The sequence below is a fragment of the Myxine glutinosa genome, chromosome 5, assembly GCF_964187855.1.
Source record: "Myxine glutinosa chromosome 5, kmMyxGlut1.1, whole genome shotgun sequence".
Taxonomy (NCBI): Eukaryota; Metazoa; Chordata; class Myxini; order Myxiniformes; family Myxinidae; genus Myxine; species Myxine glutinosa.
Genome location: NC_136265.1, coordinates 158244196 through 158257194, shown reverse-complemented (window position 1 = coordinate 158257194; position 12999 = coordinate 158244196). Strand labels below are relative to the sequence as shown.

At 42.5% G+C, this 12999-nt stretch overlaps 1 protein-coding gene across 3 annotated transcripts in view; it reads left to right on the top strand.

The window, feature by feature from the left end:
- Positions 1-12999, top strand: part of POLA2 (DNA polymerase alpha 2, accessory subunit) — a 71722-nt gene that overhangs the window by 6562 nt on the left and 52161 nt on the right. The window contains exons 4-17 of one of the 3 annotated variants that reach the window (XM_068115868.2): positions 3419-3473; positions 7051-7160; positions 7348-7541; positions 7678-7766; positions 7896-8051; positions 8188-8250; positions 8401-8458; positions 9171-9289; positions 10661-10699; positions 10791-10864; positions 11593-11701; positions 11801-11907; positions 12019-12081; positions 12208-12334. In XM_068115868.2, coding sequence (XP_067971969.2) covers positions 3419-3473; positions 7051-7160; positions 7348-7541; positions 7678-7766; positions 7896-8051; positions 8188-8250; positions 8401-8458; positions 9171-9289; positions 10661-10699; positions 10791-10864; positions 11593-11701; positions 11801-11907; positions 12019-12081; positions 12208-12334 — 1363 coding nt within the window. Of the gene's footprint in view, positions 1-3418; positions 3474-7050; positions 7161-7347; positions 7542-7677; positions 7767-7895; positions 8052-8187; positions 8251-8400; positions 8459-9170; positions 9290-10660; positions 10700-10790; positions 10865-11592; positions 11702-11800; positions 11908-12018; positions 12082-12207; positions 12335-12999 lie in introns of those variants that run through there. The other 2 variants (XM_068115869.2, XM_078778931.1) reach the window with 2 other exon arrangements.

Here is a 12999-nt window from a genome sequence, read left to right as displayed (position 1 = left end):
TTCCATGGAGGTCTCCCATCAAAGTACTAATCAAACTAGACTGTACCTAGGCCCCTGGCACAGTCGATCCAATACGTCAGACATTCTCCTGCAAGTCCTATTTTGCAACCTTCTTCCATGAATGTCAAACAAGGAAGAAAAAAGGAAAGAGAAGGAAATACCCAAGATAATATATTTTAGTGGGGTATGCTTACATATTAGTGGGGTATGCATTGCATATTGTATGCAATGTACCTGCTTTTTGCCAAGCAGTACATAAATTGAAGCTTAATGATTATAGGCAAGCATCACCAACCTCCTGCTAGATATTAATTGAGGTTTTTGTTTTTTAACGTAAATTTTAATTGTGGTTTTTATTTCACAGTTTACAGTCATATAAATGTCAATTTTCAAATGCTAGATATAAATGAGGTTTTTGTGTGTTTACGTGTGTGCGTTTACAGTATTTTACGTAAAATTTCATTTCCGGAAGCTTTCCAACAGTTGTGGTTTTACCCTGTGTATCAGCTTCAATGTCTTTCGACACGTCAAATTTCAGCTTTCTACGTCACCTGGAAGGTACTGAACATTAATGTCAGTCACTGAGTCAGCGGTTAGAATGAGCTTTATATTGTTGCGGTTTTGCGAAGCCCGTTCCCTTACCAAGGGGAGATTAAGCCCCTTGTTCTCCTTGGGTCGGCGAACCGCGAGACTGAGTCGCCACTTCCGGGCAGATGTGGAAAAGGGTCTCGGGACAATTTTCGCACATACCTAAGTACCCACGCCGCCGCGGAAGCGGGAATCGAGTCTCGCACGAACCACGCGTAATTGAGTACACCTGAGCGGATGGCGTACCACGTGGTTACCTTGCTATTGGAACCCGATCAGAGCGATCTAATTCGTACCATGCTAAGTCAATGATGGAGAGACAAAAGCGGTCGAATCAAAGGAATAACAGATTTAATTATTATTTACACAATGTACAATGGTAGAAGAAGAAGAGACACAGGGCAGTCTTAAGCAGTCCTAACTTATTTTCCCAGACAATGGGCCCACTCACACACACAGGGAGATGAAGGACGAATGTTCACGCGCCGAACGCGCCGGCTTTGGTCCTCCAGGAACAGCTCACCCGGCGTGGCCCTCTGGCGGTCACCGCACGTATCCCGGCGAAGGCAGGCAGGCAGGCGGGAAAATCCTCGCGGTGCTTATCTCGGCAAAGGCAGGCAGGCGGGAAAATATGCGCGTCTGTGGACCGGCACGGTTGTCTTTCACAGCGCGATTAATACAACTGAGCGCTTTCACTCGTAACTGACACAGTGCAACTCGTCTGCACTCCTCGGGGATATGACTCCAGCTCAACTCCACTCATAACTCAACTCATTTGCCCCGTAACTCAACACAGCGCTTTCCCTCTCATAACTTGGCGCATCCCCTCTCATAACTCGTAACTCATGCGCGTCTCCTCTCGCCTCATAACTGAGGTGGGGGCTCTGGGCACAGGGTTATATTGCCCCCGCCCTTGCCCACATCGAATGTTCCAAACCCCGCCTTTTGCCGCAGTGGTAAGTCACTCCCCTCGAGCCCTGATTGGCAGCTCGTGCTTACCGGTCACTCCCACTCCTCCTGCCCCGCCTTCCTTCGGCCTTGATCGACTTGTTCAGGCCGGTCTCGTGGTATTTCGCGCCAAAACCCAAAGCATCGAGGCATCGTAAAGGACCTAACTCTCTTTGTCCTACTCAACGCAAAACTAAACACAGGAAAGGTCTACGCTTACATTTACCAAGAAATAACTGAGCTTTAAACGAGGCTACGTGTTGTGTAACAAAACTATGAGGGGAAATTAACCTTATTATAAAAACACAAAACCGCAACAATACGTTGGATATTTTGGGCTGGTTGGATAGCTTACAGGTATGCACATTCACCTTTGAGCTATCTATCTATACTGGGTTTGAATATTTATCCAGCTATAAACTGTCCGCCTGGTGTTTTGCCTAAAGTACGGTGCATCAATACTAAACCGTAACCAAACTGCCCAGAACTTAACCAAGCAGCCCAGAACGTAACCGAACTGTCCAGAACGTAACCGAACTGTCCAGAACGTAACCGAACTGTCCAGAACGTATCCGAACTGTCCAGAACGTATCCGAACTGTCCAGAACGTATCCGAACTGTCCAGAACGTATCCGAACTGTCCAGAACGTATCCGAACTGTCCAAAACGTATCCGAACTGTCCAGAACGTATCCGAACTGTCCAGAACGTATCCAAACTGTCCAGAACGTATCCAAACTGTCCAGAACGTATCCAAACTGTCCAGAACGTATCCAAACTGTCCAGAACGTATCCAAACTGTCCAGAACGTATCCAAACTGTCCAGAACGTATCCAAACTGTCCAGAACGTATCCAAACTGTCCAGAACGTATCCAAACTGTCCAGAACGTATCCAAACTGTCCAGAACGTATCCAAACTGTCCAGAACGTATCCAAACTGTCCAGAACGTATCCAAACTGTCCAGAACGTATCCAAACTGTCCAGAACGTATCCAAACTGTCCAGAACGTATCCAAACTGTCCAGAACGTATCCCAACTGTCCAGAACGTATCCCAACTGTCCAGAACGTATCCAAACTGTCCAGAACGTATCAAAACTGTCCAGAACGTATCCAAACTGTCCAGAACGTATCCAAACTGTCCAGAGCGTATCCAAACTGTCCAGAGCGTATCCCAACTGTCCAGAACGTATCCCAACTGTCCAGAACGTATCCCAACTGTCCAGAACGTATCCCAACTGTCCAGAACGTATCCCAACTGTCCAGAACGTATCCCAACTGTCCAGAACGTATCCCAACTGTCCAGAACGTATCCCAACTGTCCAGAACGTATCCAAACTGTCCAGAACGTAACCGAACAGCCCAGCATAACCTTTGCAGCATTAGTTGGTGGACGTTAAAGATCCCACGGTGTCCTTCACGAAGAGTAGGTGAGTCATCAAAGGCAACATGAATACATTACAACTTCCTGCCCTAACTACTGCTGGGAAGAGAATGGCAAAACACCCAGAGAAACTTGCTTGCCAAAAAACTGCTTCGGCAGTACAGACGTTCTGTATGGTATATCACAATCTGAATTGTTACATTTGTTGTGTAATCAGGTGTTTGTTGTGTAATACTTATTCTGTCTTGATCTCATCTCTTTTGCTTTTACCCCCAAGACAACTACCTCAAAGAATGGAAATTATAAATTTGTCACACATGGCAAAATGCGTCATTAATTGATATTGTAGTTAAAAACGTATCGGTGCAATAACTACATATGTATTTAAACTACATAAGCTTGCAGTGTGATGCTTGGCTCGTAAAACACTAAAAAATATCTGATCATTCTTTGTTGTGGATACTCCTGGCTGGTTTGTCTTTAACACCCCACAATACAGTGCTGAAGACAACGAAGGCGAGGAGCTCATTGACAGTTATTCCACCCCGGCCAAGGTAGGACACACGAGTGTGCTGACAGCCTTTACCCTTTTCACCAAAATCTGATTATCTGTGAATTGGAAACTACTTTAAGAACAGTGTCATTGTGTGATCAGATGCCAAAAATGGAAATTACGGTAAGCTTTTAGCTGGAACCATCATGGAGTTCTTTGTTAACAATTGTGCAACAATCTTCCAAAAACTTATCAACTCTGCCGGTTGAGATTAACTATGAATGCGGTAAACAAATTGGCCTCCACCTGTGTTAAATTGTGGTGATTCTGATTATTTCAGAATAAAATCAGCTGTTCCTGTAGCTTTCCTCTACTGGGTAGTGCTTTTCACAGCAAAGATCTCTGGTAAACAATACCAGAGACGTAAGCAAGATGTATCTCACCATTAGCGGTAAACAAGTATTGGTGTAATACAATGACACATATTATTGATTATTTTGGTAAGGGTAACAATTTAATTTGTGGGAAATCAGTTATTAACTTAAAGTAACATCTCTGGTATTGTAAACAATACAAACTACTTCCAGTTGCACCTTTTCAAGGTGATGAACTGCACTCTCCTGTTCCATATACTGTATAAGTCCTGCCTTCATGCTCGCCTTACTTATTGTATGCTTCAAGTAATAGTTTGTGCTGCATCTTCAAAACTCTTTAAAACTCCAAGTCTAATTATTAAATTGGGTGAACCAGGCAAATTGCTTTCCTAGAGCTAGAAACAAGCACAAAACATTGGCTTCTATTACCAAAAAAAGAAGCATCCATCCATTTGTCACGAACCACTTTTGATGTAATGGTTCCTGCTATCATAGAATAATAAAAATGGTACCATTGGAAAGCTAATAATTGATTTACTTAAAACAAAAACTAGTGTCGTTTAATCACAGATACCTGTTTTAAAAGCCCTCTTTTCCAGATTGAAGAAGAAGAAGCGGGAATGTGAGCTGAATGTAGTGGTTCCAACTTATTATTCTATGACAGCAGGAACCCTTTATAAAGGAAGGACACCAAAGGAGCACACATTTATATGTCGTATTTTTCTTGAAGCAAGAGAAGAATGTATGAAAGTACACGGAAGGAGCACATCAACAACTACAGTAAACCCTCGTCCAATGCGGGGGTTAGGTTCCTGGAAAACTGTGTTTGGCAAAACCGTGTTGCGCAGGCTTTAAACCTTATGGGCATAGGGGAATGCAGCCGTGGAACATAACATACGGACAAATGTTTTCTACATTTTTTTTTTGTTATTAAAAACAACAAACAACATCAACATGCATTTTAAGGCCATTTTCCCTGCTGGAGCGGGGGTTAGCCTTGCGGTCCCCATGACGATCTTCTCCATTTTGCCCTATTTCTGCGCGTCTCCTTGTTAACCCCCTTGCCCGCATTTCTTCTTCCACCATCTTTAGCCAAGTCTTTCTCGGTCTTCCCCGTCCTCTACTTCCTTCTACATTCATTTCCATCACTCTTCTCAACCAGTCACTTTCATCCTTCCTCAACACATGACCAAACCATCTCAACCTGTTCCTCTTCACAGCATCAATCACAGGCTCTATTCCCATCATCTTTCGCAAATCATCATTTGTCTTCCTCTCTCTCAACGATACTTCGCACATCCACCGAACCATTCGCATTTCCACCCTTTCCAGCCTTCGTTGCTGCTCTATGTTCATTACCCATGTCTCGCTCCCATAAATCATAACACTTCTCGCACATGCAGCATACACCTTTCCCTTCAGCTTCAACGACACTCCCCTCCTCATCAGTATGCCACTCAGTTCCCAAAACTTCTTCCATGCACATCTCACTCGAGCAACCGTTGCCGAGTCTGATCCACCTTCTCCATTCAGCATGTCTCCGAGGTAGCAAAATGTTTTCACACCTTCCAGCTTCATGCCGTCTCCAAGATCCAACTCAACATTTCCTCCATCTGCAGCTCCCTCTGTGCACACCTTACATTTGAATGTAGCTGCCACACTGGTTAATGACCCTCTCAGACCACTACATTTTTGATGAACCCACTCAGCGCACATTGTACATTGAATGGAGTTCATTCCGACACCCTTCTTGCACACAGCACATGGCTACTTCCCAGTTCTTTCCACCTCACCACATGCTTTACCACTTGCCATCACCTTCGTTTTTCCGATATTCACCTTCAGACCTTTTGCCTCCATACATTCCTTCCACTTGTTCATCTTTTCCTTCAGTCCATCCATACTTTCCGCAATCAACACCAGATCATCTGCATACAACAACTCCCACGGTAAACCCTCCTTTACGTTCTGAGCCAGCACCTCCATCACAGCTACAAATAGTAGTGGACTTAGTACCAACCCCTGATGCACTCCCACCTTCACCTCAAACTCACCACTGTTCCCGTCCTTCGTCCTTACAGCTGTGCGCGCTCTTTTGTGCATTGCCATCACTACTCTGATCAACCATTCCTCCACTCCTAACCTTCCTCAATACTTCGTGTGGAACCCTATCAAATGCTTTCTCCAGATCAACACACCCAAGAAACAACTTCTTCCTCTTCTCCATGTACTTCTCCTGCAACTGCCTCACAATAAAGAGCTTTATAAAGAGCATTTCTGGAAGAAATGGTGCATTATTTGAAAAAAGTGCGAGGGTGCTAATATTTTTGGCCATGACTGTACATATATATACACGATGTAGTATAAGACTAGACACACACTCTCTGCCAGAAAAAAACCCGAACATGTAGAAAATGATCATGTAATTGTTGAAAGATTTCCAGCATTCATTTCAAGTGCCTTTTTGGTACGAGGGATGTGCAGAACACCCAATTGCAAGTTTCCACATAACGTAATTGCCTCGTACAATAAAATCCTTCAGCGCATGCAATTCATGTTGGGTTTCCAAAGGTGACATGAGGCATTCTTAGCAAATTTGAAACTGTCTTTCCGAGACACCAAAGTGTGGCTCATTCATCCAAAAACCACACTGATTACATTCTTTACCATTCCGTTACAATGCCATGTCTGTCCAAAAATGAGAGCAATCAAATAATTGTGCACCTTCAAGCAGGGTCTTCTATTAGTCATGTTTCGGTGTTCGTTAACTTGTGGAGAAGATCAGTTCATGACCTCAGAAGATGTTTTCAAGCCATTGGATCTGTAGAATGAAGTTGTTTGTCTTATTGGTATTCTACCATGTACCTCATTTGATAGCATGCTAGCAATTGAGTTGTCTGCTTTGGGTTCAATCTCCAATAGGATCATACCTGGGCTAACTAAAAAAAATGGCATTTGGTACAGTGTCAGAAAGGGGCACTGCATCTTTGAGCTTAACTATTTTTTGGATGAAAATGTAAAGCTGTTCCATTTCGGTTGTGGATATTATAGACCTCACAATATCTTTCAGAATGTAGGCCATTTTGCTTGGTACCCCGTTGAAAGTGTCTGCTTGCAATTAGCAGTTTAATAAGTGCACTACCTGAAGTAACTAGGGTGTTGATATGGCAGAGGTTTAATGGGCCAAATTACCTTTTTATATCGGTTTCTTTTTAATATTGCATTGTAATATGAGGGTGTACCTACCATTTGCACATCCCACAGGGGTCTCAGAAGAGACAACTGACAACGCCAGAACAACCAGTCTCTAAACGAAAGGTGGGCCAGGGACGCAGCCCCCTCCACTACGTCTCTCCTTCCATTATTTCACCCAGGTGAGATAATGGTGAGCTCTTGGTTTTGCTGTTGTTGGGATGCATTCTCATGTGGCCATTTGATGTTGAGTTTGTTGTTGTAGTTTTTTGGGTTTTTTTACAGTTTTAAATCTCCATACATGAGAAGATGAAGGCTGGAAGTAAAACTAAGCAGAGTGGCTTCACTTTCCGGTCTTCTTTTCTGCAGTGCAACTCCTTCACAGAAATACTCTTCACGAACCAATGCTGGTGTGGTGGTCGCATCGTATGGACAGTTGCACAGCATGCAGTGGCAAGGCTGCCAAGGACGAACGGCACAAGTTGAACGGTTTACCGGTGGCCACGATGCACTTCTCAAACGTTACAAGCACATGTTCCAGGGCTTGCATGACATCAGGGAAGGTGAATCACGTGTCAAGAGATTGATCCACTGTGATCTCCGTTTTCCTTTTTTGGTCATGCAAGTGTACTTTGAATGCAAATGGTGCTGATAATTACGGAAGGTTGGACATCTACAGTTGTGTAATACTTGCTGCAGTGCTTGACCAGAAGATTGAGGACATGGGACATTTTTTGAAGGAGGCTTACAATATTGAAGAATTTTCTTCCTTAACATTGCCAACACAGGTAATGGATTGTGTGGAAAGAGGATTGTTGATGCTGCAAATGTATGTGCGCAGCTATTTCTCACAAGTAATTCCTAACTTGAGCAGGAGACAATATCAGATCGATTTATCGAGCAACTTTCCCTTGCAGGAGACTGTCACCGTGCTCGGCCAGATTTGCTGCGATGGAAATGGGAAGCTTAACAGCAAGTCACTGCTCTTAGAGGGAAACGTTGAGATATCTGCAGGCTTCACTGTGCCACTCAACATATCTGATGTCAAGGAATATTCTTTATTCCCTGGCCAGGTGCAATTTATATTCATGTGTTTGTTCTCGTATAAAAACACAATTGATTTACGGTAGTTTGCATCATGCACACAATGGCATGCTCTTTGGGATGTTTATTTGGGATGGCTAAAGCATGCCTGCTGGTGTGTTGAAGGTTGTTGTGATGGATGGGATTAACACCTCTGGTCAAACGTTTGTGGCCTCAAAGATTTATGAGGTATGATCACTTTTTTTTTGTGTGCAAAATCCTGCTTTGTTATTTCTGCATTTTGAACCTCTTCGAAGTCTTACCTTGGATTATTCTCAAATGTTATTCTTTGTTATCCAAAGCCACATCATGATTTTGATTGTTTGTTGTCTCTTGCAGGGAAAACCTCTTCCGTTTTACAAACCTTCATCTGAAGAATTAGAAAATGTAAATTGTGGTGAGTTGATTTCCACCAACGTTATCTACTTTTTGTGTTTTATCCATGGCAGTCTCTCTCGTAAAGACTTTTTTTAAAATCTAGAACTAGAGTGAAGTTGACGGCGCACCATCGCAATCCCCACGCTTCCCACCTTAGACCATGGGGCATGAACCGGGGGTCAAATCCAAAAAATTGTTATATATTTCCCGTGTCCCCCAAAGTTAATTGCATATGCAAAGTTTCATTGTGTCCTCCAACAAAGGTGGACAGAAGTTATGTTTTCACCCCTGTCTGTTTGTTTGTCTCTCTGTTTGTTGGTCTGTGAACAGGGTATCTCAAAAGGTCAAGTACGGATTCGGACGAAATTTTGTGGACAGATTGGGTGTGTGACGAGGAATAATTGATTCGATTTTGGTGAAGTTCCGAATGCAGATACTAGAAACGGCATGGTGATATTTTAAGTGATTCTTCACCATTGATTGATATGGCTAAAACGATGTGTAGAACGATATCTCAAAAAGTTATGAACGAATTCTGACAAAACTTGGCGGACAGTCTGGTGTGAGTACGTCCTTGTGCTGTATTATATGTCCAAGCTCCTCCACGAGGATCGGATAATTATTTAACTGGCAAATTAATCTTGTGTTCACTTCAAGTATATCCAGCACTTTTGTCTTATTTTCTTTAATTAAAAAAAATAAATCTAATAATGTCTTCCTCTGGTGAGCAGAGGCTGCAATGGTGCTGGTGGTGTGTGGCCCTTACACCACCTCTGAAGGCATTTGCTTTGACCCCCTACTCGACCTCATTGCGGTGATAAAGCGTGACCGGCCAGACGTTTGCCTGCTGGTGTGTTCCCGTCGCATGTTGTTTTTAAAACGAGTTGTTGCAGATGTTTTACTGCCGCCAGTGATGGGTTGTAGCATTTTATCACCTCTGCAACCAGGGTTTGAACAAAGGCAGCCATGTGGCTCTTTGAGATTTTGTTACAACCAAGTTGTTGTTCTGCATCATTTCCTGTTGTGCCTGATTCTTTTCCATTATTGAGCATCTTTGAAAAATCTTTAGTAATTACCAATGTGCTTTTATTCGGCCTGAGGCCGAGTGAAGCGAGGTTGCTTATTCCTGATGCGTTGAAACACCTTGCAACCCATGCCTACAGAAAATACTTTTTTGAATGCTGGTGACATTTTCCATCCAATCACCATGTCACTGTTAAAAAATAGTTCTTCTACTCCATGGGTATTTTGAAAGTTTCGTGTCAATCGCTCATGCGGTTGTGGAGAAAACTAATTTAAAAGCGAATAAAGGTGAAAAAGTGAGGGCGGAAGAAAAAGATAAGGGCCTCGGCTGACGTTCCACAGCATGGTCACGAATGGTTGTGAACACCTTTTACTAGCTTACTTATTTATCTCAAGTAAGTACTGATGATAATCTCTCGCTCTAAAAGGACCACCTTGCTAATTCTCAACTTTTGTAATCGGCCTCTGGCAATGTACAACTTCTTGACCCTGCAAGTCCTGTACAGACCACATTTTCAAGTTAGGAGGTTTTTTTTAGGTAGTAATTTGTAGACAGCAACCGCCCAGGGTAGTACTACAGTTCTGACTTGGGAGCGATAAAGTGGTGCCCGGAACAATCTTACACTCTCCGTGTCAGGATTGCTGGTCTTATTTTCTGTCCCACTCAAACTACAGCTACCGGGCTAGCTTTAATCTCTCGCAAACAAACACCATACACTTTTCTTCTCTTTTATTTAAGGCCTGGCCTCGATGAGGGCTATATAGTCCGTGCCTGGAGCCTTCAACATAAAAAGAAAAACTAGTGCAATGTGACTGTGTCGCCCATATGCCTCCGCATAGTCCCACAATGGGTAGATGCCCACGTTCACTGTCCTGAAAACAAACAAGTTTGATTTAAAGGAGAGAGGAAGGGCAACCTTTTGATTCCCACTCGTATGACAATGGTTAAAGTTTTTATTTACATTCATCCTTTAATCTTAAGATGCAGTAATTCTTGGTATGCAGTACTCTATCTTCTAAATGTGAAACATTTTGTTGATTTTGGTTTCTTATGAAGGGTGTAGGGTTTGTTTGTTTTTAAGTTTGAAATGCGTCTCTTAGAATTCCTTTTCTTGCTGCATACCTGATTAATACTACCTGATGTGCAACCTTTTACGTAGACTTGTGTTTCGTTACATTATTTTCTCCTTTTTTTCAGCTGGGACCCTTTGTTGATATAACACATGAGCAAGTTGAGGTGAGTTGCAATTCATCGACATAAGAAATGTCTAAAGTATTCAACACCTGGGAGAAAGACTTTCCAACAGCTGTTGTGCTCTTTTGGACAGACATGTCAACTGAAGGAGACTTTTATAAGCCTTCTCAAGAGCTGCATTTTGAGGATAATTGAAGAGACCCAAAGGTATATATCGCATTTATAACCAAAACTATTGCCTTAAAGATAAAACACAACAGATGATTTGATAATAAATAATGCATCAAATCACATATCTGACATCTAATATGTATCTTCATTTTTCTTCCTCTTCTTCTTTCATATGTAGCACAATGCTATGGGGTAGCATCATTGGCTGAAGGCGTGGCTGTGCTGCTGATGCAATGCCCTCTGTATGTTAGGGCAGGAACTTGGCCATGGTGCCGGTGATAGCTTGCTACTCTTCCCGAAGTACACAAAAACCACCTTTAGAGGCCATTTTTTCCCCGCAAGCGGATCACAATCTACACAATGGGATCTATAACACCCACCAACTAATGCCGGCAGATGGGACGCCCGTTTTAACGTCCATCTGAGGGATCACACATTAATGAATCGCCCTGCCTGTGAAACACTAGGATGACAGTTTATAGCTGGGCCAGGATTCAAACCCAGGCTAGACAGCTTAGACGCGAGTGTGTGTACCTCTAAGCCATCCTTCGGCCAGCCATACTTTCCTCATGAGCTTGCATGAACCAGCTGTCATACTTAAATGGCTCCTTTTAGCATTTCACAATCTAAGTTATTTTGTTTTTGATTATGAACAATATCATATAAATATTGCCATCTTTCTGGGGTAATATTAAAGATATGTAGTCCACATACTCATATCATGTCTGTACCATCAAGGTGTGGTTCTGTTGTTTGTGTTGCAGTTTGACTACCCAGCTTGTGTTTGTGCCTTCTCTCAATGATGCCTTCCACAACGTCGTTTACCCTTTGCCCCCATACACCGACCTTCGAATTCCTGCACAGGACACCCAGGTGAATACGTTTGGTGATCTTTGCTTCTGCTGTTCGGATTTCCCTGATATTTAAATGGTTTCATTCATCTTCTGACACTACCTCTACACTTACGCACAGCGAGTACACTTTGTGTCTGAACCGTCCACCATAATGATAAACGGCGTGGTGTTTGGGCTGACATCCACGGACGTGTTCTTCCACATGAGCTCCGAGGAGATAGCCAGGTATTTTGTTCCACTCACTGATGTGCCAGTAACGTGATGGAAGTATTGTTTGAATATTTATTTATTTATGATATTGCAGAACTGCTACCTTTTTATTTTTCCTCTTTACAGTGTGCAAATGGGTAGTCCAGACCGTTTCACACGATTACTGAAACACATCTTGTCCCAGCACAGGTGGGTAGTTGCAGATACAAGTCTATCATGACCTGATCGTATAAATACTCGTAATATTCTCATCAATGGGCTATTGGTTCCTTTTTCATCTGTTTTCAAGAATTAAATCATTATTGTGTTTTTCAGCTACTGCCCATTGTATCCTCCTCCTGAAGATGTTCCTGTTAATTATGAACATCTCCTTCAATTTGCGACATTCTCCGTCACTCCTGATATTCTCATCCTTCCCTCTAACCTGCGGCACTTTATGAAGGTATGTTCAATAATACATTAATTATTTGTTAGAACTTGCATGAATGAAGTAAAAAAAACTTTGATTGGAATATAAAGTTTATTGCAGTGTCTTTTGAGGAAGTCATGGAAAACTTGTATTTTTCATCGGCAGCAAGTTCGTTAACTGCGAATGTTTCTTTTTTTTTTTTCTTTTCTTTTTTTATTACTTTGTTGTCCAAATCTTGTGGAGGAGCCCGTACATGCACCGTATGCGGTACAAGGGCATCAGTAAACATTGCTGTACTTCTTCATGAATTAAAAGGACATATCAGATTTTAATCTGGGATCCCACTCGTGTTTACTCGAGTATGCCAGTCATGTGCTCAGAAGGGAGTGCCAAACAACTGAGCATGGCAGTTCCAGAAATGTCTCTTGTGTTGTGCTGATATTGTTGACATCAAAAGGTGTTTGATTCTCTTTTAATCTTAGGTGGACGGAGGTTATGTTTTCACCCCTGTTTGTCTGTCTGTTTGCCTGTCTATGAGCAGGAAATCTCAAAAGGTTATGGACAGATTTGGACAAAACCTGGTGCACTGGTTTGGTGTGTGGCAAGGACAAATTGATTGGACTTCAGTGAAGATCCAAATCCGGATCCTATCATTTTTTTTTTTACAGTGATTTTTTTTTTACCATTGGGAGATGGGG